General features: G+C 44.3%; 2 protein-coding genes across 19 annotated transcripts in view; one reads left to right on the top strand and one right to left on the bottom strand.

Annotated features, from left to right (window-relative positions):
* The window catches only part of FGFR1 (fibroblast growth factor receptor 1), a 48,040-nt gene extending 40,944 nt beyond the window's left edge, over positions 1 to 7,096 (top strand). For 11 of the 15 annotated variants that reach the window (XM_046648728.1, XM_046648729.1, XM_046648730.1 and 8 more), the window contains 10 exons: positions 502 to 704; positions 1,542 to 1,687; positions 1,914 to 2,035; positions 3,098 to 3,208; positions 3,709 to 3,899; positions 4,699 to 4,821; positions 5,055 to 5,125; positions 5,456 to 5,593; positions 5,787 to 5,892; positions 6,009 to 7,096. In XM_046648728.1, coding sequence (XP_046504684.1) covers positions 502 to 704; positions 1,542 to 1,687; positions 1,914 to 2,035; positions 3,098 to 3,208; positions 3,709 to 3,899; positions 4,699 to 4,821; positions 5,055 to 5,125; positions 5,456 to 5,593; positions 5,787 to 5,892; positions 6,009 to 6,185 — 1,388 coding nt within the window. In that variant the 3' untranslated portion in view covers positions 6,186 to 7,096. The remainder of the gene's footprint in view (positions 1 to 501; positions 705 to 1,541; positions 1,688 to 1,913; positions 2,036 to 3,097; positions 3,209 to 3,708; positions 3,900 to 4,698; positions 4,822 to 5,054; positions 5,126 to 5,455; positions 5,594 to 5,786; positions 5,893 to 6,008) is intronic. The other 4 variants (XM_046648723.1, XM_046648724.1, XM_046648727.1 and 1 more) reach the window with 1 other exon arrangement.
* A 354-nt stretch (positions 7,097 to 7,450) lies between these two features.
* Positions 7,451 to 27,163, bottom strand: LETM2 (leucine zipper and EF-hand containing transmembrane protein 2). Of its 4 annotated transcripts, none has more exons than XM_046648735.1 (11): positions 26,638 to 27,163; positions 25,599 to 25,679; positions 23,723 to 24,176; positions 22,972 to 23,115; positions 19,028 to 19,165; positions 18,409 to 18,609; positions 17,109 to 17,228; positions 14,651 to 14,764; positions 12,485 to 12,577; positions 12,055 to 12,156; positions 7,451 to 11,323 (listed from the first exon to the last, which is right to left on the bottom strand). In XM_046648735.1, the coding sequence occupies exons 2-11, from the start codon at positions 25,643 to 25,645 to the stop codon at positions 11,261 to 11,263; spliced, it is 1,476 nt and encodes a 491-aa protein (XP_046504691.1). In that variant the 5' UTR covers positions 25,646 to 25,679; positions 26,638 to 27,163; the 3' UTR covers positions 7,451 to 11,260. The 4 variants fall into 4 exon arrangements, with proteins under 4 accessions (XP_046504691.1, XP_046504692.1, XP_046504694.1 ...); XM_046648736.1 differs by having other exon boundaries at positions 27,093 to 27,161; XM_046648738.1 differs by lacking the exon at positions 17,109 to 17,228.
* Between the last annotated feature and the right edge of the window lie 498 nt (positions 27,164 to 27,661).

Here is a 27,661-nt window from a genome sequence, read left to right on the forward strand (position 1 = left end):
GGCGCTGTGGCCTAGGGAAATGAATAAGGCCCCATCCCCACCCTCAAGGCACTTAGGGACTATTAGGGACAAAATACTCATAAACAGTTCATTGTCCCCATGTGACAGGTGTATGCACACAGTGCTGACACACTGCAGAGAAGAGCCATGTGTCAGTGAAGAGACTGGGAAAGGCCCCTGCAGGGCACCTGGGGCCTGTCTAGCCCAGCAGTGCAGCTGGGCAAGGAGGCCTCCTGAATTAATGAGGATGAGCCTCGTGTAGCAGCGTAGTTCTATTCATCCCTCTTGAGGGGTTCAAGTAAGGATCAGGAAGCCTCAAAGACCCCAGGTGTCTGATCCACTCAGTGCCGGAACCCCAATCCTAGCTAGGACCTGGTTTGGTTCTTCTCTGCCCTAAAGATTCCCAGAGGAAAAGAGATGGGTATTGTTTTTCTTATGGAGCTGGGACCCTAGTGGACTGGGCCCCCAGAGCCTGCTAACACCCTGTTCACACTGACTCAGCCCTGGAAGAGAGACCCGCGGTGATGACCTCGCCCCTGTACCTGGAGATCATCATCTATTGCACGGGGGCCTTCCTCATCTCCTGCATGGTGGGCTCTGTCATCATCTACAAGATGAAGAGTGGCACCAAGAAGAGTGACTTCCACAGCCAGATGGCCGTGCACAAGCTGGCCAAGAGCATCCCTCTGCGCAGACAGGTAACAGAAAGTAGATAGGGGATTTGCACGCTCTGCCTCACCTTCCCTCCCTGTGTGCCCAGGGGCTTCCCCAGGACCCTCTAATGCCCTGCCCTCTCCAATGCCCCCAGCCGACAGCTTCTGGCCTTGCTTTCTGGCTTCTGGCCTGGGGGCAGTGGACTGTCCTGACCCCAGAGCTCCAGAGTCAGATTCCAAGCTGTTCTAGCCCATAAATTTCATACACCCACCATACCCCAACTGCAAGTCACCTGCTGTCCTGGCATGTGCACGGGGGGACACCCTAGCTGGGCTGAATTTGCAGCTGATATTTCGCATTTGAACTGTCCTCAAGGGCCAGTTACAAGTGCAAAGATACAGTCTAGGACCTGAGTCAGACCCAACTCTCCTGGGTGCCCACCCTCTCCTGGTCCAAGGAAATGGAACAGAAGGTGAAGGCGCATGGAATGAGAGAACATTCACTCAGAACTGTACTAATTCTGGAGGGGCTTTGGGAGTTAAGAATCTATAATCTGAGGCACGGTTTTCCAAAGAATCAGGACAAGAATAGAGTTGTTATTGCAGTAAGTTATAAAATGTGAGCCTGGAAGGAGGTACATTTGGTCTGCTTATGTTAAAGGTGAGTGAACTGAAGCTCAGAAAGGCTAGTTGGTGGTAAAAATACATCAGCTTTAGAACTTAGGTCTTCTGACCTCTTGTGGTCCTTCTGACAGTCTGTTGGGGAAGGAACATCAGATAACAGATACATCCCTCCACCACTGGTGAAAAGCCCTGACTAGGAACTGGAGGAATCTAAACTGCTTTCCCCCATCCTCGCTAGAAAGGTGACCCCACGCTTCCCTGCAGGTGTCAGCCGACTCCAGCGCGTCCATGAACTCTGGGGTTCTGCTGGTTCGGCCCTCACGTCTCTCCTCCAGCGGAACCCCCATGCTGGCTGGGGTCTCTGAATATGAGCTTCCTGAAGACCCTCGCTGGGAGCTGCCTCGAGACAGGTAATACTCTCTCAGCTTCTGGGAGAGCCCCTGCTTTGATCCTGATGGTGGACATTGTCTGCACTAGGACCTTCAGGGGAGTGAAGGTGCACCATATGCGTCCAGAAATCATAATTTCCACTTTCTGCTCTCAGTTGGGTCAAATATGGAGAGGTGGAGATGGGATGTCCTCTCAAGGTTTGAACTTCACCAGCCCAACTTATACCATCCTTTGTTTCCCCAAAAGACTGGTTTTAGGCAAACCCCTGGGAGAGGGCTGCTTTGGGCAGGTGGTGTTGGCGGAGGCCATTGGGCTGGACAAGGACAAACCCAACCGTGTGACCAAAGTGGCTGTGAAGATGCTGAAATGTAAGTGATGTTTCTGTCCTTGCAAAAACGGTCCCTTCCCTTTCCAACCAAACTGTGGGCCTCATGCCAAGTATAACACCCTCTCTGGTGCTCTTTCATTGCCCATACCTGCTACATGGCCTGCTTGGGGTTGCCTGGGAGTAGAGGGGCCACTGTGCACCCGGACACTGCCATAATCTCACTTTGTTCCCTGGTGTCAGCCTGGATTGGGGTGAGGTGTTTGTTCTAGATCCCACTGCTAGCTGATTTGCCTTACCAGGTCCTCTGCCCCACTCGTTACCACGTACAGTGCTCCTACCTTATCCACAGTTTCACTTTCCGTGGTTTCAGTTACCGGTGGTCAAGTTTTCAATTGTGTGCTGTTCTGAGTAGCATGATGAAATCCCGCACTGTTCCACTCCATCCCTCCTGGGACTTGAATTACTTATCCATGCTGTATACACCACCGGCCCTGTTAGTCACTTAGTAGCCATCTTGGTTATCAGATCAACTGTAGCGGTAGCACAGTGCTTGTGTTCAAATAACCCTTATTTTACTTAATATGGCCCCAAAGCACAAGAGTAGTGATGCTGGCAATTCGGATATGCCAAAGAGACCATATAGTACTTCCTTTAAGTGAAAAAGTGAAAGTTCTCAATTTAATAAGGAAAGGAAAAAAATCATATGCTAAGGTTGCAAAGATCTACAGTAAGAATGAATCTTCTAGCTGCGAAATTATAAAGAACTAAAAAATTCATGCTAGTTTTGCTGTCACACCTCAAATATGTATGTACAGGAAAAAACGTACTATATATAGAGTTCAATACTGTCCATGGTTTCTGGCACCCTCTGGGAGTCTTGGATGTGTCCTCCACAGATAAGGGGGACTACTGTATCACAAAAACGGCTCTCATGACAGGAAAGGGAAAATAAACTTGGAAGTGAAAATGGAGGAAAGAAGCACATCTGGGAGAAAAGGGACTCCTCGGGCATGGACCTCATCCCTTCTCCCTTAGCCTTTCTCCTGGCCCCTCCCTTCCAAAGTAAATGAGTCGCATCTCCTTCTCTGGTTTGTGTGTAAAGCGGATGCAACCGAGAAAGACCTGTCAGACCTGATCTCAGAAATGGAGATGATGAAGATGATCGGGAAGCACAAGAACATCATCAACCTGCTGGGGGCCTGCACGCAGGATGGTAGGCACTAAGCCAGACGGGCTTGCCCACCCCATCTGGGTTAGGGTCTCAGACAGGAACTTGGGCCTCCTGCTCAAATAACATAGGAAGACAGTAATGAGTAGGGCTGTCAGTGACCGGTCATCTCTCAGCCACGCTTAGGGAAGTGGGGTAAGAAGAGAGGCAGGTTTAGCAATAGTTGGAATGTATTTCTCAGGGTCTGGGTTGATGCCCATTGGTGTTCATCTGAAACACAGGTACCTAGATTCACATACACAGTGTGGATAGGAACAGGTGAGTAATTGTGGTTTAGATTAGGGCTGTTACCCCCAACTTTGCTCAGAATCATTTCCCTGACTTTCTTTGAGTAGTGGAGTGAGTTTCCCTGGTTCTCTAAAGGGTAAGCTGGGGTTGGGGAACAAATGCGTGGCATGCCTTTGGGGGTGGGGTTTCCTTGGGATGAAGCTAAATCTGCATGCCTGCCTGCCTGATCTGATGGCCTCTTCATCTTCACCTCCCAGGTCCTTTGTATGTCATCGTGGAGTATGCCTCCAAGGGCAACCTACGGGAGTACCTGCAGGCCCGGAGGCCTCCTGGGCTGGAATACTGTTACAACCCCAGCCACAACCCCGAAGAGCAGCTCTCCTCCAAGGACCTGGTATCCTGTGCCTATCAGGTGGCCCGAGGCATGGAATATCTTGCCTCTAAGAAGGTGTGGCACCTGACATTCCCCTGGGTGAAGTCGGGGTGGCAGCAGAGCCCTCCTCGCTCTCCAGTTTATGGCTTTTAATCCTTTGGTGGAGTCGTTGACATACTGAGCACTGACAACATGTGCTGTCAGATGCTCTCAGGGGACATCAGAGTCAGGAGAGCCAGTGTGACCTATTGGCCGTGGAGTCAGACTGGATTAGGTCCAAATCTGTGTGCTGACACTTTCTGCATAGACTCAGGCGGCTACTTAACATCTTGTATTTCTTCACATGTAAAATGAGTGGGTATGGGAGTGAGATGAAGTTGTGAGAGTAGAAGTACAGTTGTGAGTGCCCAGGACATATTGGCTTTGTGTGAGCCTCAGCCCAGTGTGGACGTGCTGTGCCGAGGGAGCCCTGGCTCCAAAGCACACGCCACACAGACTGCACAGCAGCAGAAGGGTCAGCTTTTCTGGGTGTGGATCCAAAGCTCACAGTTGGGAGGACCAGGAAAGGAGGCAGATATGGAGGGTTCGCTGAAGTAACTGAGAGGTTTGGAGCTACAGGTGTTTGGATGGCTGGGTTTGAAGTGGAGGAGAGGGAACATCCTAGCAGGGAACTAGAATGTTCAGGAGGTAGGATGGTGTGGCAGAAGGCCTGCGAGGGGGAGTGGGCCTGCTGCCAGCTCCAACGTGAATGCTGGAGCACAGGGTGAATCACATATGCTGATGCACGTTTTACAGCTGTTGACCCCTCCCCTGCATCCCACCCTCCTCTCTCCCATCTCTCCCTCCCCCGGCATCCCCTCCCCTCTCCCCACAGTGCATACACCGAGACCTGGCCGCGAGGAATGTCCTGGTGACAGAGGACAATGTGATGAAGATCGCAGATTTTGGCCTAGCTCGGGACATTCACCACATCGACTACTATAAAAAGACAACCAATGTAAGTGCAGACGATGCCACTAGGTGCATGTCCTCTGCCCAGGACTCTGCTCCTCTAGGCTTTCTCCCACTTTGCTGTCTCTGCTGTAACCCAGTGTAGCATGCTTTGCCTGAGAAACGGTGCGGTGGGATGAGCTGAAAATGTGCCCCACCAAGTCCAATCCTGCATGACCCCTACTTGTCTCCTCTTGCCCTGCCCTGGGCCACCCCCAGTCTCCCATGTGTTGCTTGCAGGGCCGACTGCCTGTGAAGTGGATGGCACCCGAGGCATTGTTTGACCGGATCTACACCCACCAGAGTGATGTGTGAGTTTGCAATATGCAGTTACTTGGGATGGAGAATTTCCAGTACAATAGAGTCCTGTATTCTCCTCCGGGTTGATGAGGGTCTCTTTCCATCTTGGAGCGAAAATACAAAACATTGTATGTATCTGTTCACTTTGTTCCCAGAGGTTGAAAGGCTGATCTGTTCTTGAGCTCTGTCCCCTTGTATCCCCCTTGGAATTAAGGATTTGTGGTAGGGGAGGGTGGGTCCAGGATGAGTATCTGACATGCTGGTGAAAGAGGGATGGAAAGGTCTCTAGACTGGCCTAGCTCTGTGCCCATAAGACTCAGGGGCTCTATGCTCATTCACAGATGGTCTTTTGGGGTGCTCCTGTGGGAAATCTTCACTCTGGGTGGCTCCCCATATCCTGGCGTGCCTGTGGAGGAGCTTTTCAAGCTGCTGAAGGAAGGTCATCGAATGGACAAGCCCAGTAACTGCACCAACGAGCTGTAAGCATGAGAAGATACCCGAGGTCCTGAGCCTGGCCCTGGGGGAGGGACGGGTTTGACAGGTAGAGGAAGAAAGGGGTGTTTGGCTAGATAAAGCAGCCTTTCCTGCTCATTCCTCCCATAGTCCCTCCACCATGAGCTTTTGAATCTATCTGCTTATGTTCCTCCTCCCCAACCTGACAACCCCACCCAGGTACATGATGATGCGGGATTGTTGGCATGCAGTACCCTCTCAGAGACCTACCTTCAAGCAGCTGGTGGAAGACCTGGACCGCATTGTGGCCTTGACCTCCAACCAGGTGAGGCTGTCCAATCCTAGACCTTCAGCAATCATCAGTGGGGTCCATCTCTGTGAGTTAATACTGCCCCAGGGAGGAGAGTTCTGGATCACTGTTCTTTTGTCCTCCTATCACAGGAGTATCTGGACCTGTCAATGCCCCTGGACCAATACTCTCCCAGCTTTCCTGACACCCGAAGCTCTACCTGTTCCTCAGGGGAGGATTCCGTTTTCTCTCATGAGCCGTTGCCTGAGGAGCCCTGTCTGCCCCGACACCCAGCCCAGCTTGCCAATGGCGGACTCAAACGACGCTGACTAGCACCCCAGCACTCCCCTTCCCCAAACTCCATCATCAGCTGTAACCTTCACCCACCACTCTGTGCTGGACTCACTGCCTTCCCCTTTGCCCCTTTCCTGCTGGCAGGAGCCAGCTGCCCACGTGAGGCCTTCCCATGCGGCCTGCCTTCACCCCACTAAGCTCACCTCTCTTCCTCTTCCTCCTGTCAGCCTGCTTGTGAGAGAGGGGAGCAGAGAGGCAGGACTTGCTGATGGCCACTTTGTTCCCTCCCAGATGTTGGACCAAGACCCCTCCCTGCCACTTGGCACTGCCTGGAGGCTTGGGGAGTGGGAGGTGAGCAGGCATGCAAGTGAGAGCCGACAGAGCTTTTCTGTGTTGGTTTTGTCTGCTTCGCCATAACCCATAAGCCCCTGTGTTCTGGTGGCGGGTGCCTCGCCCTTAGGGCTACAGCAGTAGTGAGGGGAGGCCAGTGCTTTGGGCCTCCTTGAAGGCCACCTCTGCTCCAGATCGATGGTGCCAGTGGCTTATTAATTCCGATACTAATTTGCTTTGCTGACCAAATACCTGGTACCAGAGGATGGGGAGGCAACGGCTGGGAGCAGTGTCGCGGCCCTGGGGCCCAGCCCCGAACCGGGGGCTTTGTACATAGCTATGAAGAAAACACAAAGTGTATAAATCTGAGTATATATTTACATGTCTTTTTAAAAGGGTCGTTACCAGAGATTTACCCGTTGGGTAAGATGCTCCTGGTGGCTGGGAGGCATCAGTTGCTATATATTAAAAACAAAGAAAAAAGAAAAAAAAGGAAAATGTTTTTAAAAAGGTCATATATTTTTTGCTACTTTTGCTGTTTTATTTTTTTAAATTATGTTCTAAACCTATTTTCAGTTTAGGTCCCTCAATAAAAATTGCTGCTGCTTCATTTTTATATGGGCTGTGTGACAAGGGAGAGAATGTCAACTGAAAAGGAGCCAGACTAATGGGCCCTGGGGCTGTCTGTCCAGAGGGGGCTGCACGCGCCCTGCGGTTCCCTCCTGACCTCTTCCTCTTGGGTCCTGCACTAAGACCTCTGGGACAAACCTCCCACCTCTCCGATGCTTTTGGAAAGGCAGGAAAAGAAGACGTCTGTGTAATGGGCAGGGACCGCCTGTTCGTGCAGCAGAGGCTCTGGGCCTAGAGCCAAGGCCCAGTCACTCTCAACCACAGATTGCTTCCTCAGGGGAAACTGGCGGGGTCGGGGGTCACAGGGGGAGCTGGAGGCCTACCTCGGAATAGCCAAGGGGTAGAGTTAGTGATTAAGAGGAAAGCTAAGGAGTTTTCTACAAACTCAAACCCAGATATGCGCCTACCCCCTCTGTGTGGGTGGTTTTGCCTGTGCTTCCACATGAGGGAAACTTGTCACCTCAGACTCCGTTCACATTCAGGTCCCTTCATGTTTCCCAACCTACTCTGATCCTCCCCACGCCATTCTTTCTTTATCCGTGTGACCAGACTGCATGTGTTGGGACCATCACAGATCTTGGCCTCCTAGAGTTCTTCCACCCTGTCCCTCAGGAAAGGGAAAAAAATTCTCTGAATGTTTGTTTTTCTGCTGCTTGGAAAGTTACTTCCTCTGCCACCTGCTGGTTATCACTGTGCTCACCAGGCGGGTCCTGGCTCCTCAGAACCTTAAGTGCTCAGGCGACCAGGACTTGTCCTCCGTACCGAAAGCTTAGTTTCTGCTGGGTTATTTTCGAATACAAAAGAAAGTTCAATGTGCTTTCATTTCTGTAGGGAAGATGGGATTGCTGCTTTAAGTTTCCTTTCTGAGCTAGCTATTTTTGGCCGCTGCGGTGTTGGCCACTATTGTAAAGTTCTCACTTATCCTTGTGTCTCTCTGTAAATATGCAACTGTCAACATATTACAGTTTGTGTTTATGTTTAAAGAAGGCATGATTTGGTCAACAGAGCCAGGTAATGAATTTTAGCTCTTAAAACCATTTGCTCTGAGACCTTATAGTGGTGTCTTTCCTTATAAAATCGTGATGATAATTTCTGCCTTGGCCTGCCCTTGAAGCAGTGTTGTCTGAATGGAGAGAGGATCTGTAACGGGCTTTATAGGCCTTCAGAAGAGGTGCTGGAGAAATAGAAGGCACTATTATTATAACAGTGATGTCCTTGCTGTTAGTACTCAAATCATCCACGAATTTCCCCAGAGACTGAGCTGGCTGTCAAATAAAAGATAGTGAAATTGACCTGAGAGAAAATGAAATGGGCATTTTACTTCAATGACCAGACTGGGTCTCCTGAGGAAAAGAATCCAGTTTATCTAATGAAGACGTCATGCTGTCAAGGCACTGGATCTGTCTGGTTTCCTGAGGGTTAAAAGATTGGGGCCTGGGATCACCATAGCATTAATCAATACTGTCTTTCTGCCTTTTCTAATTGGCATAGGCTGGGGACCATCACTCCCTTGGCACAGCTAATGTAATATATTGATCTCAGGTAAGTAAGATTGAACCTCAGATGAAGCAAGAAATCCATCTCAATGACAGTGAAGTCGCTGTGTTTATCAACCACCACTGGGAGGAGCCAGCAGGTCAAAGTCTCAGTCAACACTTGGTAATGTGCCAATCTACCTTAACAGCCCCATTAGTCTGACCTTACCTACAGGTGTGTACTGGTGGTGACTCAAATCTTTAGCCTCGGTTTTAGCATCACAGAGCATTTATTCAATACCACCAATATGACTTGTAATGACTGAAGTACAGAATTAGACATGGCACAAGTGCAGGTCCACAGATGTCAAGTGCCACCAACACCTCTGTGCTGTAGCAGGATCCTCAATGTCTAAGATACAGGCCGAGTCTGACATCCCCACTGAGGTTGGGTTTTAGAAAATGCCTAAAATTATATTCAATGAGATTATTAGCAACTGGCACAGCTAAGGTTGATGCATCTGTAGGGAAGAGCAGAGAGCAGGGAAAGGAGAAAGCTTTGTAGCAACCTGGCATAGACCCACTCCCTCAGCTGATAAGAGCCAGGGAGAGGGAAGGTCAGCAAGAACCCAGATGTTCAGGAAGACTCAGTCTGGAACAAGTTCTCTCTAGGTTGGCACCTAACGATAGTCAGGATCGTTTATACTGCACTGCCTCCCAGATGTTCGTATTGGCGCATAGAAGTGATACATTTAATAAACACAAATTCTCTTGTTACTCCAGGAAGGCTCGGGTCAGTGGCCTGCTGGAGCTGGCTCTTGAGCTGATTGTGTACATCTCTTCCCAACTCTGTGTTGTTAAGTGATCTCCTGTTGGTAGCTTGAAATCAGCCATGTGGGAGTATTTACATCACTAGAATCTGTAAATGCTACAAATCGGCCACCCCACTCCCACCGAGTTGATTGTTAATAATTTACCAGAAGACCACTAGCTCTGTTTCAGCACAGGGCTACATCTGACAACCATGAAACCCAACAGCCAAGGCTCTAAGTGATAAGAACAAAGAAACAACCTTGGCTTCTCTGAGTTAGTATCATAAGAATGGGAAGAGAGGTGTATCAAGTGTATTAGATACCTATTAATGAAGCAAAAAGGGGTGAAGGCCAGCTGGGGCCAAAAGCGACCAAGGCTCCTTGACCTGACCATTCTCACTCTGCTCAAGGGCAGTGCCAGAAAGAACTGTAGAGCAGCCCAACAGCTCATATGAATCATTGAGCTCAAACAGGATTGAGCAAGCTAACTAACTAATCTCTTTCCCACATTCAACATCTGAAATGTGAACTCATTAAAATAAACACCCATCATTTTAAAAATGGGAGAATTTATTGTGAATCACCTTGCTAGGCCAATGGCGAGATCCATGGAATGCTGCATAGTAGGGATTCATCATTCTCGAGGAACTGGAATTCTTTAACAAGACATGGTGAGGCTTGTCCTCTGGTGGAGAGGAGAGTTAGGAAGCGTTTTAAAGTGCACATCCTTGCTGTGAAGTGCTGATGGCATTCCTCATTTAGGTGACCCCAGACAGGGAGATTTGAGTTTCACTTGGTTTAATTGACTCCCATCTAACTGCTTTCAATTTCCCAGCAAGTAAAGAAATCTAATTTTGTCACCCGCAGGCTGAAATACCTTTTCCCTTCTAAGCGCTCCCCAAGGAAAAAAAGCTGTTGGTCAGGTGCATGGCAATCGATTTATTATGTTTTTTCAGTATTGACAATACTGAAAACACTGAGCATAAATATCTGAACATAATACTTGTTACTGGATAGCATAGGGATTATACCAGACTTTAACAACCCCTGTGACTAACAAATAGTCTTGTTTGTGAAAGACAAACAGACCAGAAAAAAACACACCCAGCACAAACAAATGGTTAAGTCTTAAACCCTTAATTATGTTTCCTAGCAAAATGGTGGCTAATGAAAGCCATGTGTGCTAGAATAGTGGCAGCCTCCCAGATTCCTGCAGCCTCTGCAGGCCCAAGAGGGGGATGTCTCACAACAGCCAAGCAGCAGCCAAACCCTTTCGATTGCCAGTCTGGTTAACTCCCCGTTTTCTCCTCCAAGAAGCTTTTTCTTCTTTTTACCAGAAAGACCTTGCCGGGGATTATATCCATTCCATCTCATAAGGTACTCTGTTTCCAGGGTGCTATTCTTACTGATGGATCACTCTGAAAAAGTTGGGTAGGTGCTATTACAATGGTTTTTGGAGTTTCCAAGTTCTTACTTGGGTTACCAAGCTACAGGAGGCATAGGTAGCTAAGGTGCCAAGCTGGTTCCATTATGCAAAAAATTTCCTCTTTTAAAGGACATGCACACAAATATGGAGCTGTTTAAAAACAGCATGGGGGTGGGCTTTACACAAACTTTGGCGGGATGACATAATGGTACAGAGGAAATGGACTTTGCAATTATATTTTCCTAAGTGGTCTGAACTTGGTCTCACTGCTGACATCATCTGGAATGGCTGCGAGGCCTCAAAAGACTCCTCAAGGACTAAATGGCTGATCCTCTATCTCAAACCAGACACAGACAGTCTTAGCTGGGAGGTCTTTCACGGATGCCACTGCTGAGGGCAGGAAGCCGGAGAGAGTGAGCTTCATCCTCCAGTAGTCCTTATGCTCCTTTTGAACTAGCCTGGCTGTTCTGGGTTGTCTTTTGTGATTTGGCCTGGAGTGTCTAGGTAGAAAATATAAAGACTTTAGGCACTGGTCACAATTAGATGTGTAAGTTCTTCAGGAGACCCTCTTTTGTTTTCTTAATCAAAATAATGACATTCTACAAAGTCAAGTCTCAGTTTATAATTTATGTTGGTAATAAAAATAAAGAAGACACACAAATAAGGCCCCCGGCTGGTTACCCCATCTGCATGTTCACAGGTTTCTTCTTTGGTCCTTGGGAGCCAGAAGAGCCAACCCATAGTTCAGCTCTCCCATGACCCCTACTGTTTACTTGTGTTGTGCTCTCTGTTCTTGCCCCAAATTCCTTCACCCAAATGGAAAAAGTGGATAGATAAGTAATTTCTTATTTACATGCATTTTTCTTAAGATTTAAATTGCTTTCCTGCTAGTATTTCCTGACATCAGAAGCCTGTGTGAAATACACAACATATGGGAACTATTTCCATCTGGTGCAAAAGAAAATAAGAATCTGCCTATATTGTAATTAGCTTCTAGACTTAACATGTTTAGGTCTGATCCACGGTTGCATTGGTTGATAATTTTTTTTTCGCTTTTGGATAATTGAGTTTAAAAAATGTAGTGGTTATAAGATGACTAAGGTTCAGCCTACAACTTCCTGTTTGGATGACAGGAAGAACTGTGCAGTGTTTTGCAATAGTTACAACTCTAGATTCTTACTGCCCTTAAAGATAACTAGAGGGAAAGGGTTTTCTCTTTTTAGATACTTACAGCTTCTTTAGCAGAAGTGATGGATCCTTTAGGTAATGAAACAGGTGTTGATGGTGTGATGGGTGATGATGTAACTGGTGGTAGTTTTATAACTTCTTCATCCTTAAACATCAGAACTGAGAGTTGTGTTACTGATTTAAAATAAAATGTGTATTAGATCTATAGTCACACTAGCATGACTACCAGGAACTCATAACAACTACTTCATGTTCTGGCACAGGATTCAAGAGGGAAAATCTGGAAGCTAATTACACATAGACAAATACCGAAGTTTCTTAGAAGCAGATCAAATAGTACAATAAAGATTCCTTACGAAAGAACAGCATTATATTGAAATTCAGTTTCATTAAGGGAGTTAAAAATAGAAAAATTAACTCATTGTTATTTTCATTTTTTAACCTAATTAACCAAATGAAAGTGATTGTCTAACCTTAGTTCCCTTCAGTTGAGGTGCTAAGTCTACCACATTCTCTTTAGATTCAGGCGAAGCAGGTGATTCCACAGGAACACTCATCTTTGGAGCCTAGGGAGAGAGAGGTCTTGTATAAATGAGCTTTCTGCTCTTCCTGAAACTCAAGCACTTCCACAGTAGTCAATGCTTTTTAGCACAACTTACTTTCCACTAAGTCCCTAACTTCCTCTGGCTACACCCTTCGTGAGTAGTAGATGAGGTATGTCCCTGAAATAGCAACTTTGTATCATTTACCTTTGAGTTCTGAGCACCTTTTATACAAAAACTGCACTCTAATTAGATTCTCGTATTCAAAATCCTGTCATTAACAAAGTACTGATTTGCCAATGCTGATCCTGCTCTGTCTCAAAAAAAAAAAAAAAAAAGTTGCCAGGTTTCAATTACTCATCAGTTTCTAATAGCATTGATATAATTTAGTCAAAATTGACATCTTTATCACTTTTGGTGTCTGATGATAAGTATATTTGCCTGACTTTTTTAAAACGGTAGGTGCTGCTTAATAAAAGCTCCTGCAACACGAGGAAAATGGAGGGAGGGAGTGGTATTTTAGAATAGTTAGCTAACCTGTCTGGAAGAATTCTATTAATTAGGGGCCGGTCCTGCGGCCGAGTGGTTAAAGTTGTACACTCCACTTTGGCGGCCCAGGTTCCTGGGTTCGGATCCTGGGCAGGGACGTACTCCACTCATCAGCTATGCTGTAGAGGCATCCCACGTACAAAATAGAGGAAGACTGGCACAGATGTTAGCTCAGTGACAATCTTCCTCGAGAAAAAAAAAGGAGGAAGACTGGCAATGGATGGTAGCTCAGGGCAACTCTTCCTCACCAAAAAGAAAAAAAAAAGATTCATATTAATTAGATTCAAAAAACAAATATATCACTGCTCTTTGAAAATAAGTAATTTCTTCGTGTACTTTGGAGGGAAAAGGGCTACAAAAATCCAAAATTATAGTATATTTAATTTGATGTCTAAATTTTTTTACAGAACCTAGCATGCTACTTGTTTTTATTTTGTATATATGGAGAATGGAAGTTAACGTGGATTAAAAAAACAACCAATAAAATGCTTAGGAGCTCGTCACTTTGTCCGTGATTCCTAGGTCTTTCTCAAACATTCCAGAAAGTAACATCTGGATATAGAATAATCCTGAGAACCCGAATTTAGCTCTGAAACATTGTGCTATTCCAAGATTTCCTTGCTTCTAAGAATGACAAATAACTTTGGTCTGTCTTAAAGACCAAAGATAGAGTAAGAACCCAGCAGCCTGCCTTTTAAGACAGGGTCTGTTCTGCAAAACTGCTCCTAGTCTCCTCAGATTCCTTCCTGGACAAAGCCCAAATCCAGATTAGTCTCTGGAAATATGGAAAGAGAAAGCAAGATGGTATTTCCTGAAGTACATTTTTCGTGCGGGACTTGACACAATTTTCTTTGGCTTGTACAAGGAGTCACTAGCATAACTGAGATTAAAAATGACTGGTCCTCACTCCAGAGCATTTAGTCTAATCTACTAAACCACATGTGCAGCATCTTCTCCAACGCTCTTTCCTTTCTCACCCATGCAGGTTCTGAGTTAGACATGAGGTCACAAAGCAGCGAACTGAGAGGCCCTTTCTGATGGAGCCGGAGCAATGCTCTAGCGCTTGGGCCAATCCTGGGTTCTTCAGTAAAATACCAGGAGGAAAAAAGGTGCTGAGTCAAAGGCAACAAAAAATGATTAAGGAGTCGAAGGATGACAAAAAGATTAGGCATTCTAGATTAGACATTCGCTGCTTAAAAGCTAATAGGAATCTAGATAAATGAAACAGATGTGAAAGAACAGTCTCGAAGGAGAAAGAGGTGAAAAAAAAGTCTGCTAATGAAGACTAGACAGTTAAGGAGAAAGAATAAACTGGACTCCTATTACTAAAACTAAATTGAGCTGGGATTAAAGGCATGAATAACCCTATAGCTAGAGGCAGTTTAAGTGACAGATTTTTTTTTTTTTAGGACTTTAAAAAAGATTTTAAAGCCAATTGGGCCAAATTCCAAAAGAAACACCTACTCTGACTGTAAGAGGAAATAAGACATTCTGGGGAGAGCCCAGTTTTGTCAGAAATCCAGATTCTCCACGAACCCAGTTACTCACCTCCCCACTTAGTGGTATCTCAATTGGCTTCGGCTTCACATCTATCAGGTAGAAGGTTCGTGACAGGAGCAAAAGAGAAGGAGGGACATTCTCCTTCAGGTGGAGGTCCTGCCACTGGAGAAAGGGAGAGGAATAAAACATGATCGAATCACAGAATGTCAGAACTCGAAGTGACCCATGATAGCTCCTGCTTCCCAGGTACATGCTGATAACTAACGGCAGAACAAAGAGAGGACCACCAGCCACCTGGCTTCTGCGCCAGTGGTTGAACCTTGCAAGCTCCCTCACTCCAGGAGGATCACTCTGAGAGTCAGAGAGGGGGAGAGGTCCACTAAACTCTCAAACCAATTGTGGATCACAGTCACTAAGTATCTTAGAAAAAAAGTAGATAATGTGAAAGTATAAATCAGCCTCATTCACAACCAAAGAAATAAACACGAAAATGGGAATGAGATGTAAGTTTTCAAGTACCAAATTGGCCAAGCTTTTAAAAAAAATATTTTTAGATCAATGATACATGCACAAGAGACAAAATTCAAAAGGTAAAATGTAATCAATAAAAATGTCTAGCTACCCTGTTTCCCTCCCTAGAAGCAACCACTGGTACCACTTCCTTATATAATCTTCCAGAGATATCTTTGCATATACAAATATATGTTATTTATCTTTACACAAAGGGTGACATATACACACTGTTTTGTCCTTTGCTTATTTTCACTGAAATATCTTGAGATTGATTCATTTCAGTAGATGTAGAGCTGCCTGCCTCCTCTTTGAACATCTGTAAAGGATTCCATTGCATGGAAATGCCATAATTTATTTGATTATTCTCCTATAAATGAACATTAGGCTGTTTCCAATCTTTTGCCATTATAAATGGTGCTGCAAAGGATAATCTGTATCATTTTGCACATGTGCAAGAACATGGGATAAATTCCTAGAAGTGAAGTTGCTAGGTCAAAGAGTACATGCATTTTTAAATTTTGCAAGATATTGCCAAACTACTCTCCATGGAGGTTTCTACCAGCAATGCATGAGCGCTCCTCTCCCAATACACTCACCAACAGGGTGTGTTATCCAACTCTGATCTTTGCCAACATAATAGGTGAATGCAGTATCTCAAAGTTTTAATTTATCTTATTACGAAGTTAAGACGTTTCATATGTTTACCGTTTTTAGATTTTCCTGTCTATGAAATATCTGCCTGTATCCAAACACAGGTTTTTTTAAAATAATAATATATAGTGCTGAATATCATATGGTTGGATTAGCATCCTCACCCCCTTGTAGGGAGACTGTAAAATGACACACCCTTTCAAGAAAGCAATTTGACAGTATGAATCCACTTAATACTGTAAATGTTCAAAAAATAAATGATTTTAAGTACCTCTCTCTACAATATGTTCATCTTCCAACCAAAACAGGTCCAATATGTAAGAGGAAATAGCTACCTGACATGGTTTCAAAGTCACAACAATGCCTCCTATCCCAAAGTGATCTGTGTACCCTTTATGGCACTTTTTACAGTTACAGGAATGAGAATTTTAATAGGAGTTACTCCTTTGTTTTAAAGCATTGACACTCGTAATTAAAATATGTTATCTAAGGGAAAATATTAAACGTCTGTTCCCAAAGCTAATACTTAACATTGGTTTGGGGCACTAATTGGGAAAGCAGTCCCAGGTGAGCCACAGGCAAGGTTTTGACCTCCAGATGGATTCACACAGAGGACAGGCCTCGTATTAGACTCTGCCCAGGCCCTTGCAATACCTGGAGTAGGCAAAGTCCTGAGGTGGCCCCAAGATTCCCGGTCCCTCGTGTACTCATACCTTCTCCCAGTTATTCAAACACTAATCTAGGCACCGCTATGAAGGGATTTTGCAGATATAACGAAGGTTCCAAGTCAGGCTGACCTTAAGATAGGAAGATTATCCCAGTGAGTCTTGCCTGATCACATGAGACCTTTACATCTGGAGCTGGAGGTCAAAAACAGGGGAAGTCTGAGATATTTGAAGCACGTGGGGTTTGCAGTTGCAGGTGGCCTCCAGGGCTGAGAGTAGCCTGGGGCTGACAGCCAGTGAGGAAACAAGGACCTCAGTCCTACAGCTGCAAGGAACTAAATTCAGCCAACCAACTGAAAGAGCTTGGAAATGGAGTCTTCCCCACAGCTTTCAGAAAGGAACACAGCCTGCACTTCTGACTTACAGAACCATGAGCTAATAAATGGGGTTGTTTTAAGCCACTAAGTTTGTGGTAGCTTGTTACGCAACAATAGAAAACTAATACAGTACCCTGTCTCAGTCAGAAATAAATCTAGTTTCTTCAGCATCCCACTGCTCAATTAAACAAGGCAACTTCAGTAAGATGGTTCACTTGCAAAGTAGAAATCACAAAATGAGGTCTGCAAATTCTGGGGAGAGAGTTCTAGTGAAAACAGCCCAGGACAGCTGCTACTTGCCTCTGTGAGCTGTTGTCTCAGCTGTTCCTCAGTGAGACCCAGTGACCTCATCCCTCGGGCCCTACAGGCAGCTTGTAGTTCTGACACACTCAAAGCACTCACTCCTTCTTTGGCAATTATCTGGAAGAAATGAAAGGAATGGTATTGGATCTTTTGGTTCCAATTTTACCTAATCTGTACATTCCAACAAATCAGAGGAAACACAGAACCTGATGCCTTCACACTTTGTCCCCTGCACTGGCTGCTGCAAAGGTCAGGAGCCTAAAAGAACAAGGTGACTTGGGAAGCTGTAGCAGTTGAGATGAAGGGAATCCTGCCAACAGGTATTAATATCAGAGATATTTAGATAACTCCTCCCCAACATTCTGTTACCAAAGTACTTATTTCCCCTCTTGATTTGCATTTCTCCTGGTGTGACATCTCTACTCCTCTTCCCTTTTGTGGTAGCTTTAGGAGTCCTTCGAAAAATATTTCACTTGAAAAGCTTTCAACGTACCATTTGTAGCATGTCCCAATAGTGTTCTTCCCCCACTCTCCCCCTGCCACTACCCCAGGGATAGCCCTAACTCCCTGGTCCACAAAAATCCCTCAATAAATAACTTAACAGAGTTTCTGCTTGGTGTGACCCAACACAATGGTACTTCTGGGACCAGTATTGTTTATTCCAAAGTTCTGAAAGCAACAACTGAAATCTAAAGGGGGCCAATGGGATCATGCTTTCTCAGTTCTGGGAATCCTGCTCCCTCAGGCAGAATGCTTTAGAGCAGCTGATTCAGATTCAAGAAACATTCTTTCCACTTTTTAAGGAGTCTAATTAGTAGTTATAGTCCAACGGTGCCCCTCTTCCATAAGATGTCTAGGCTCTGCTTTATGCTTTGCCACCCCTTCTTACCAGGCCAACTCACCCAGCAGAATATTTATTCTGGCACCAGCTCCGCAGGAGGGGAGCAGAGGTGTGGGGGTAGGGCACTGTCCTTGGCAGTGGAAGACTCAGGAATCTACTGGGCTGCTGTTCCTTCCCAGCAGGTCCTAAGTGCTTTAGATTAGTCCCTGCTAAGACATCCAAATTACTAACTGCTTGTGATGACCTTCTCAAGAAAATGGGTCAGAGTACAAGAAATAGCTCCTAAAACGAGTGATCAAGGTTCAGGTTGTCATGGTAATGGTTGTTTAAACCACTCATTTTGCCAGAATCAGTCCATGAGCAGACCCACCAGAAGATACTGCATTTCATTACAGCGCCACCCTAAGATATCTCCCAGCACTTGCTAATTCCCTACAGCTATAGCGAAGCTCTTACTTCATCATCTGCTTTTATAGACTTCAGTTTCATCAGGAGCTGAAAGCGGAGTAAATTGTTGGTTCCAAAGGACTGCAATTCTAGCAGTTTGCAAAGGGCAACCAGCTGAGGTCGATCCAGGTGCTCCAGGGTTAGCTGATCCTCAAATAGTTTGGAAAAGCGAACTATCTCCTTTGTGCTGGGCTTGTGTCCTGTCTGGACCTAAACAGCAGGATGAAGAGGCATTAAAATCTGTTTCCTACTTAATTTAACCTTCCCAGTAAGACTATTTGAAAGACATGTCAGTGCCTTCATGGATTCTATCTTATGTCTGGAAATGGGCCCTGTGGTACAAAGAGAAGTAAAGAAATGTCTGAAGTCAGGCTAAATCAACTGAACAATCAGGAGTGGTTCAAACCTTTTACTCTAACTCTACTGTTCTTTCCAGGAAGTTATCAACATCTTCAACACATTGATTGCATTGATAGGTTTTTCTGCTAACTACTACAATTATATGTATATAACTTAGATATTTGCAAATTCAGAGGTTGTGAACAATTTGGAAGATCCACAATGACATGCATTTTTCATATAACTGCCAGCCCAGCAGTTGTCTGGTATCACCTAAAAGACTTGACACCTGTTTGACGTAGAACGAGAACTGTGTGGAGGCATCTCCTAACTTGGCCCTGTTCCTTCTTGCCATTTCTGTAATTGTTTCTTGAAGAAATTTTGCTAGTTCCAACTTTGCAGCCATTTTCTTCCTCTGTTTTTCTTCCTTAATAATAGAAGAGGACAAAGTTAATCAATCCTTCATGATGACAATTTGGTAGATAAATGTGAGAGAAAAATAACTGTCACCTTGTTATTGCTCATCCCTATTTCATGTATTATTTTCAGACCTAATTGAAGGGGTTTTGTTAGAACCAGAGCAAATAAAAAGTAGCCTCTACTTGCAACTTGCCTCCTTAAGCTTACCTGTTATTTCTAATACAATGATTACAAATATTTGATAGATCCAAAATGTCCCCTCAATGGGAGGCTCTGTCATTATTTAGAATGAGATAGGGGCTAGCCCTGTGGCCGAGTGGTTAAGTTCGCGCACTCCACTGCAGGCGGCCCAGTGTTTCGTTGGTTCAAATCCTGGGTGCGGACATGGCACTGCTCACCAGACGATGCTGAGGCAGAGTCCCACGTGCCACAACTAGAAGGACCCACAACAAAGAATATATAACTATGTACTGGGGGGCTTTGGGGAGAAAAAGGAAAAATAAAAAATCTTTAGAATGAGATACTCATCTCTTAACCTGGTGCAAACCAGCTAGGCTGCTAGTTGAGCCAACTCTTGGTCTAAGAGCCCTGGATTTTGCTTGGGCCACAAACAAAGAAAACTGGAAATTAACTCTATGTTAAAGCAGCTTACAGTTTAAGTAATGCAAAACAGACACAGTTTATTACAATACAATCAATGAGTTAATTGCTATAACAGATATGAACAAAGCAATACAGAGAAGAGAATTAAATGTATACTCTTAAGACACGATGTTGACCACTACGTCTAAATCCTTGTTCATCATTAGAAATACAATGAGGAAGCATTTTCAAAATAACTACAGTCAGGACTCAGGGGGGGTAGAAAGAAACAGGAAAATATATATACATGTATTTTTTTTCAAGTTGCCCAAGAGATTTTAATAATCAGCCAATCATAGCAATTATTGATTTCTTAGAAATATCTTAAAAGACTCAGCCAAAAAAATCACACGATGGCAACACTATCATTAGAACCCATTTGGTCATCCATTACATTCATCCATATCCATCCATCCATCCATTCACTGAACATCTACCATGTGCCAGATGCTGGGGATGAAATGAGCAAAAGTAGATATGAATTCCCGCCCTTGTGGAACTTCTAGTTTAATGTGAGAGACAAACATTAGTGACTAATGATAATCCAGTAATTCCACAAATTAATGTAAAAGCATAATGGATAAGTACTATGAAAGAGAAATGCATGGTACTGTGATCCGATGTAAACAGAAAGCTAGCATGCTTGCTTGCTTTCTCTCTCTGTCTTTTCATGGAACAAAGCAAACAAGAAAGTATTTTCTAAAACTGTGGCCATAATGTGTATATATGTACATTCAGGGAATGAGTAGTGTTGAGGAAAGAGGAATATTTGGATAAATCACTTCCTCTACTCCCCCATCTTCCTGTATTCACTAACACTTTCCTTAGAAACCCATGGTATTTATTTCTAGATCCTGATTACTTTAAATGTTAAGTAAATTAAACCACTGCCAGGCAGTTAAATTTTGCAGTTTGATTCTACCCCTTAAAAGTATCTCAAATCTATCTTCAAGTTTTTATTTCTAATGCCACTTTCATAATTTAGGCTTCGTCATCTCTCTCGCATGCTATTGCAATAGCTTTCCAGCTGATTTCCCTTCCTTGGCCCTGCCCTCTTCAATCCTTCCTCCCAGCAAAATTGTTTTTCAAAAACACGGATCTAATTGTGTTACCTACCCCCTGCTTAAATTTACCTTCCATTATTTACCACTGTCCAAGCTAAAGTCTAAATTCCTTAGGGTGGTGGATGTTTTCCAGGCTGACCCCAACACAGCACTTCTGTCTCATCATCTACCATTGATCCCCTTATATTCCAACTACAAAGAACCAATCCGTGGTCTCTGATTATGTCATACTCCTTTACACTGTTAAGCCATTTCAAGTGCTCATCTTCCTATCCAGAAGGCCTTTCAAACACTGTGGTAAAATCCTACCACTCTTTAAGCCTCAGTTCCCCAAAGTTACATCTTCTCTGAAACATTTCCCAGTCTGCTTTAAAAGCTGCCCTCTCATAACGATGTGTTCATGCCATCATACCACTGTCTAGCAGAGTGGCACAGAATGGAGAGAATGAAGCAGCTGCCTTGGTTTTCCAGTCTGTCACCTTCAGAGTGACCATCATATGAGGACACCCTCTTCTCAGGGACTATTCATACACGTGTACAAAAGGGTCTGTTTGGCTGAATAAATAATGCCCACTGTTCAACTAGTCACCTGAATAAATAATGTCTACTGTTCAACTAGTCACTGCAGTAACAGTTGATTTTTGTTTTCTTTATTTTGTAATGGTTAAAAACAAGTTAAAATTCAATGGGAAAGGATAGTTTTTTTCAACAAATGGTGCTGGAAAAACTGGATATCCACATGCAAAAAATGACTTGACACTGATGTTACACTTCTTACAGAAATTACCTCAAAGCAGATCATAGACTTAAATGTGAAACTGAAAACTATAAAACACCTAGAAGAAAACATAGGAGAAAATCTAGATGAACTTGGCAATGAGTTTTTCAATACAACACCAAAAGCACAATCCAAGAAAGAAAAAATCAATAAGTTGTACTTCATTAAAATTAAAACCATTTGCTCTTCAAAGGACACAGTTAAGACATTAAAAGAAAAGCCACAGTCTGGGAGAAAACATTTGCAAAACACACATCTGTTAAATGACTTGTATCCAAAATATAGAAAGAACTCTTAAATCTCAACAATAAGAAAACAAATAACCCCATTAAAAAGTAGGCCAAAGATCTAAACAGACAACTCCCCAAAGACATACAGATGGCAAATAAGCATATGAAAAGATGCTCAACAGTCATTAAAGAACTGCAAATTAAAATAACAAAGAGGTACTACCACACATCTATTAGAATGGCTAATATTCAAAGTCCTGACAACACTAAATGCTGACGAAGAAGTAAAGGAACAGGAATCCTCATTCACTGTTGATGGGAATGCAAAATGGTACAGCTACTTCGGAAGACAGTTCATTGATTTCCTACAAAACTAAACAGACACAATTGATCTCCTACGTATTTACCCAAATGAGTTGAAAGCTTATGTCCACACAAAAACCTGCACATGAATATTTATAGCAGCTTTATTCATAACTGCCAGAAACTGGAAGCAACCAAGATGTCCTTGAATGGGAAAACAAACTGTGATACATCCGTACAATGGAATATTATGCAGTGACAGAAGGAACTGAACCATGAAAAGACATGGAGGAACCTTAAATGTATATTTCTAAGTGAAAGAAGCCAGTTTGAGAAGGCTACACACTCTATGATTCCAACTATATGACATTCTGGATAAGGCAAAACTATAGAGACAGTAAAAAGATCAGTGGTTGCCACGAGTTCAGGGAGGAGTGAGGAGGGAAAAACCAGGTGGAGCACGAGGGCTTTTTAGGGCAGTGAAACTATTCTGTATGACACTGTGCTGGTGGATACACGACATTACGCATTTGTCTAAATCCATAAAACTATAAAACGCAAAGAGTGAACCCTAATGTAAAGTATGAGCTTTAATTAATAATAATGTATAGATATTAGTTCTTCAATTGTAACAAATGTACCACACTAATGCAAGATGTTAGTGATAGGGGAAATGGTGGGGAGGGGGTATCTGGGGGCTCTCAGTACTTTCCACTCAATTTTTCTGTAAACCTAAAAACTGCTCTAAAAAATAAAGTCTATTAATTTTTTTTAAAAGTTAAAAAATCCTACATACCTTTTTGGATTCACTTTCAAAAGTTGATGGCAACATCTCTGGGAAGAGTTTCAGAAACACTGGTAATAAGAATTCCATGAAGGGTACAATTATGAACACCATAAATGGAACCAGGCGGAAGAAATCAACACAAGTTCTCAATAGCTAAAGAATTAAACGCATATGCAATATTCATTATTTTAGGATGTACCAAAAACAAAAACCAAAAGAGCCTGCCTTAGCTCGTAAAGTGTTAAAAACACAAGACAGATTTTTTGCAGCTGGTTATAAAATGGCAAGGCCGGGTTTTCCTCTTTACCATAGATCTGAAGTAATACTTATGGGCTATCTTCAAGGAAATCTATGACAATCAAAACATATTATTGGTATCTCTTAGCTTTCATCTAACTTAGGGGTCCATAATTTAATAACATGATAGCTATTAAAATTTTTTGAATGCATATACTTAATATACGAACAATAGTTTGTATTTCGGATGCACAGATCAAACCTGAAGCCTCTCAAATCCCTGGAGAGATTAGAAAGCACAACTATAACCTTTCTATAGGCGAATATACACAACGTTTAAGAATCTTGCCTAAAGTTGTACAGCAAGTTAGTTGCAGACAAGTAAGAAACTCTGGTTCTCACCATCAGTTACTATTCCTACTTTGAGGTTTTTAAGATGAATTTTAAGTTGAGCTTAAAACTTGATTCCCACATAGTTCATTTCAGCTGTACATTTTCTGTCTCAAATATGATTCTTGCCTACCCTTCGTCTCTCTCTCCTGGTCAGCACCTGTCCGTGCAACAGCCTCCAAACCATTCTGGCAGCAACTTTGGTGTCAATCCAAAGCAAGTAGAATCCATTGTAATAATATTTAAGTTCATCCATAATTTTTTGTCTATAAGATCGCTTTTCCTCCTCAATCCTCATGCCAGTTTCTTTTGTGGGCTGAGGGCTTGTCACCCGTGGCTTTTTTGTGGTTTGCTCTAGCTGAGGTTTGCCAGGGAACTGTTGTAGCCAGCAAGTTGACGTATGCAGCTTTTCTATCGTTGTAGTTCGTAAGCGAAGCACTTTACTGGCTGACTGACTAGGGTAGGAGTATTTTTTGCTTCCGCAGTTCTTCATATACATTTTATTTAAACGGGAATCTGGCAAGTGAAGAAATGCAAATGATGGGGAATAAGCAGAGCTGGTAGAATGGACAAAATGGCCAGGGAATCTGGAAGAAAGAGCAACATCCTCTGAGTGGAGCACAGACTATCACAAACTCGGAAGTCAAAAATAGATATTCTATCTGGTTAAAATAAAACAATAGTTTTTAAGCCTGTATTTTAAGGGAGACGATGTTCATTAATGAATGAAATATAACTTTTTACCCCAGTGGAAGAGCAGTATGCTTTATGGCTGAATGATAGACTCTGTGAGAAATATTAATAAGTTAATTCCCAAGAATAATTGCTATATTAGAAGTTAGAAACTCTTAGTGTTGATTCAAAAATCTAATAGCAAACATTTTTCCACTAGCAGTTATGTTTGAAAGTTTGTCTCTATCTCCTATCATAGAACAGGTGGAACACGTGTCTTTAGCTACTCTACTGACAATAGGAATATTGTTTGAACAAAATACTTCATGGTTCCTGTGGGGATTAACCAATCACACAGTACTGCCTTGTCTATGAGTGCCAGCGGACTCCCTCAAATGAGAGGCATTTATAGCTGAGATGCCCTTCACCTAAGATTCCTCAAGAATGCCAGCAATAAGAATTAGAGTGGGGCACCCCAGCCAGGGTCTCTACATTCTAGTTTTGCAACAGCTCACAATCTTCCGTTAAACTAGCCCACCACATTGTTTGAAAATAAAAATAAGACCCATCTAGACAAAAAAGCTTCCTGGCAAAGAGACTTCTTTTGGCAAAGAGATGGCTTTTTCCATTCTTTCAGTCTTTTTTTGAAGCATGCCAGGATAAAACACTTTCTGAGAGGCCAAAAGGTAAACTGTACAATGTATCCGGCACATAGTAAATTCTCAGTGAATATTCTTTAGAACAAATAAGTGATAACAGATCTTACTTGGGCAGGTATACACCCTAGGACTGGCTTGCTTGCCAGCCATTTTACACATTTTTACATCTAAGGGCCTCATGTAACGTTCATCGATTACAGAGGTGTCACTCTAAAACCATTACATCTTCCACCTTACCTGCCCCACTTGTCCACAAAACGAGATCAGCCTGAGTACTAAAGCATGTAAAAATTTGGGGTAAGTTTAAATATATCAGCTTCCTAAAAACCAAAATAATGGGGCTGGCCTGGTAGTGTAGCAGTTAAGTTCACATGCTCTGCCTTGGAGGCCTGGGGTTCACAGGTTCGGATCCCAGGCACAGACCTACACACCGCTCCTCAAGCCAAGCTGTGGCAGCATCCCATATACAAAGCAGAAGAATATTAGCATGGACAATAGCTCAGGGACCATCTTCCTCACATACACACACACACAATAAATTAATTTTAGAAAAAACCAACATAGTTATAACTAGCAAAGCTTTAACTGTATACTAGGCCTATCCTTTTACATACATCTTTGTTATCTAAAAGAATAAAGTTCAGATAAATATCGGTGAGAGCGGATTTCAAGGCTTACCTTGTCCGGGCAATAGCTAAGACTGTATTATAACTGTAGAAGGCCATGTTTATATCTGTCTCAACTAGTCAACATAGGCACCTAAGCAGAAGGAGTAAACAATTTAGTATTTTAAGAACACATCAATTATAACGATATCAGGATTTAAATGTTTTTAACTATTGCAAAGGTAGAAAACTCGCATATTCTATTCAAGGTGTAAAATCTCGCTCAAGTTCATTTCCAGCAGTCATGAATAATATTTTCTTAGCCCTGAATTTGAGAATGGTACTTTGAGATCCCAACAAATAATGATCTTTAATATGATGATGCTCATGATGGTGACATGGTCTTCACGGACATTTTGATTTCTGGTCAATAGCACCTAGCAATCTACTTGAATGGTTGCCAAGTATTTAAGAAGCCGAGCAAGACACACTTACTGGTTGCCTAAAAATACAGGTAGAAATTAAATATCCCGGATTTGTTTTCAGTTACCTTTTTACCATACTTAGCAAAGCTGCCCCAAATTTTAAAGATTGAAAGTACTCACTAATCTCATATATGTACCAGTGAAGATGTACACGTATCTACTAACAGTTCAAGTGGAGGTGAAGCGGTTTCCCGCGCTAGCGCTTCTTCAAAGAGCCCAAACTGAGCTTTATACCTTTCAATAAACTTTACCCAAACCCTTCTTCAACCTGTGGCTCTTTTCAGCCAAGGGCAGCAAGGAGCTTTACTATCAACCTTGCTTTCCTGCAGCTGGGAAAGCAGTAACAGGGTCCCTCCTGGACGGAAACCTCAACCAGAGAGCTGACATTCCGAACGAGAGTTCAAATAACACTCGGGAACATCTGAACCCAGCCCAAGGGCGGGTGGCCTCACGCTGACGAGAGACCAGATCCGATCCCGCGGTTCGCCCGCGCTCCCCGGCCCGGGGTCTCCGGCCCTGTGCTGCGGGCGCCCCTTGCCGGGCGGGAGGGCGGGGCCGGGCCGTGAGCCCCGCCTGCGCCATCGCACCGCCCACGCCCTACGCCGGCGCCCGGGGGCCCGGGGTTACCTTTGCTTCGGGCACTGGATGACTCGGGGGCAAAGCGAGCCCTCGGCTCCCTCAGCCGGTGGCTTTGGTGGGCGTTGTGTGTTGGTGGACTGTGTTTGTAGTGGTGAGGTCTGGGGGGGTGTCTTTGTTTTGGGGTGCGGGGGTGGTGCAGGCACGGGAACCTCCTAGGGGATTCGGGTTTACGGAAGGTAGACGACGAGAAGCACGGTGCGGGGTACAGAAGAGAAAGGAGGCAAAGCACGGAAGGAGGGGGAACGGAGGCTGAGCTCCAAAGTTGGGGGGCGAGCAGGGGGACAGGGTCCAGGGCCGAGGAGAGCGAGGTGGGGAACTGGAAGCTGTCGGGAAAGCGGGGCGCTGATGGGAGGAGCAGGATGCGGAGGGAGCGGACTCCGGAGGAAAACAGGCAGGCTCGGTCCACCCAGTAACAGCCGGAGGACTCGGCCCCCCACTTCTACCTCTTCGGGCGGCTCCCCGGAACGGCTGCCTCAGTCCTCCGCTCCCTTCTCGACTTCCCCCTCCCGCAGCTCCCCAAGCTAGAAAGGCCGGAGGCCAAGTCTCTATGGCTCCACCTCCTTCCTCACCCGGCAGCCCCAGGAGGCAGCAAGGTCTGCTTCCCACCGGCGAAATGACCTCTCTGTTGGGTTTAAGGAGAGTCTGTGCTGGGGGGCCCAAGACTGACGTTTTTCTGCCTGTCCACACTCTGTAGGTTGTGGACTAACCCCCCTTCCGCCCCGAAAACCCTTCACTGAAACCCGGATTAAAGAAGCTCTTACTCTACCGGTAGCGTAATGTGCCTGATAGTCGCTATGGTAACCATCTTGGAGTCAGGAATTACATCACTTTGATGTATTCCCGCACCCTCTCCAACTCAGCAAATGCCGGGGGCGAGGGGAGGGGGCCGAGAGCAGTGGGGAGAGGGAGTGGCGGAAAGGTTGGGAATGATAAGGAAAACATCCCTCTCCCTTCTCCTGGGCCCAAGACTGGAATGCTGTGAAATCTTCCCGTGGAAATCTGAATTCCACTA

This window comes from Equus quagga, chromosome 22, assembly GCF_021613505.1.
Source record: "Equus quagga isolate Etosha38 chromosome 22, UCLA_HA_Equagga_1.0, whole genome shotgun sequence".
NCBI lineage: Eukaryota > Metazoa > Chordata > Mammalia > Perissodactyla > Equidae > Equus > Equus quagga.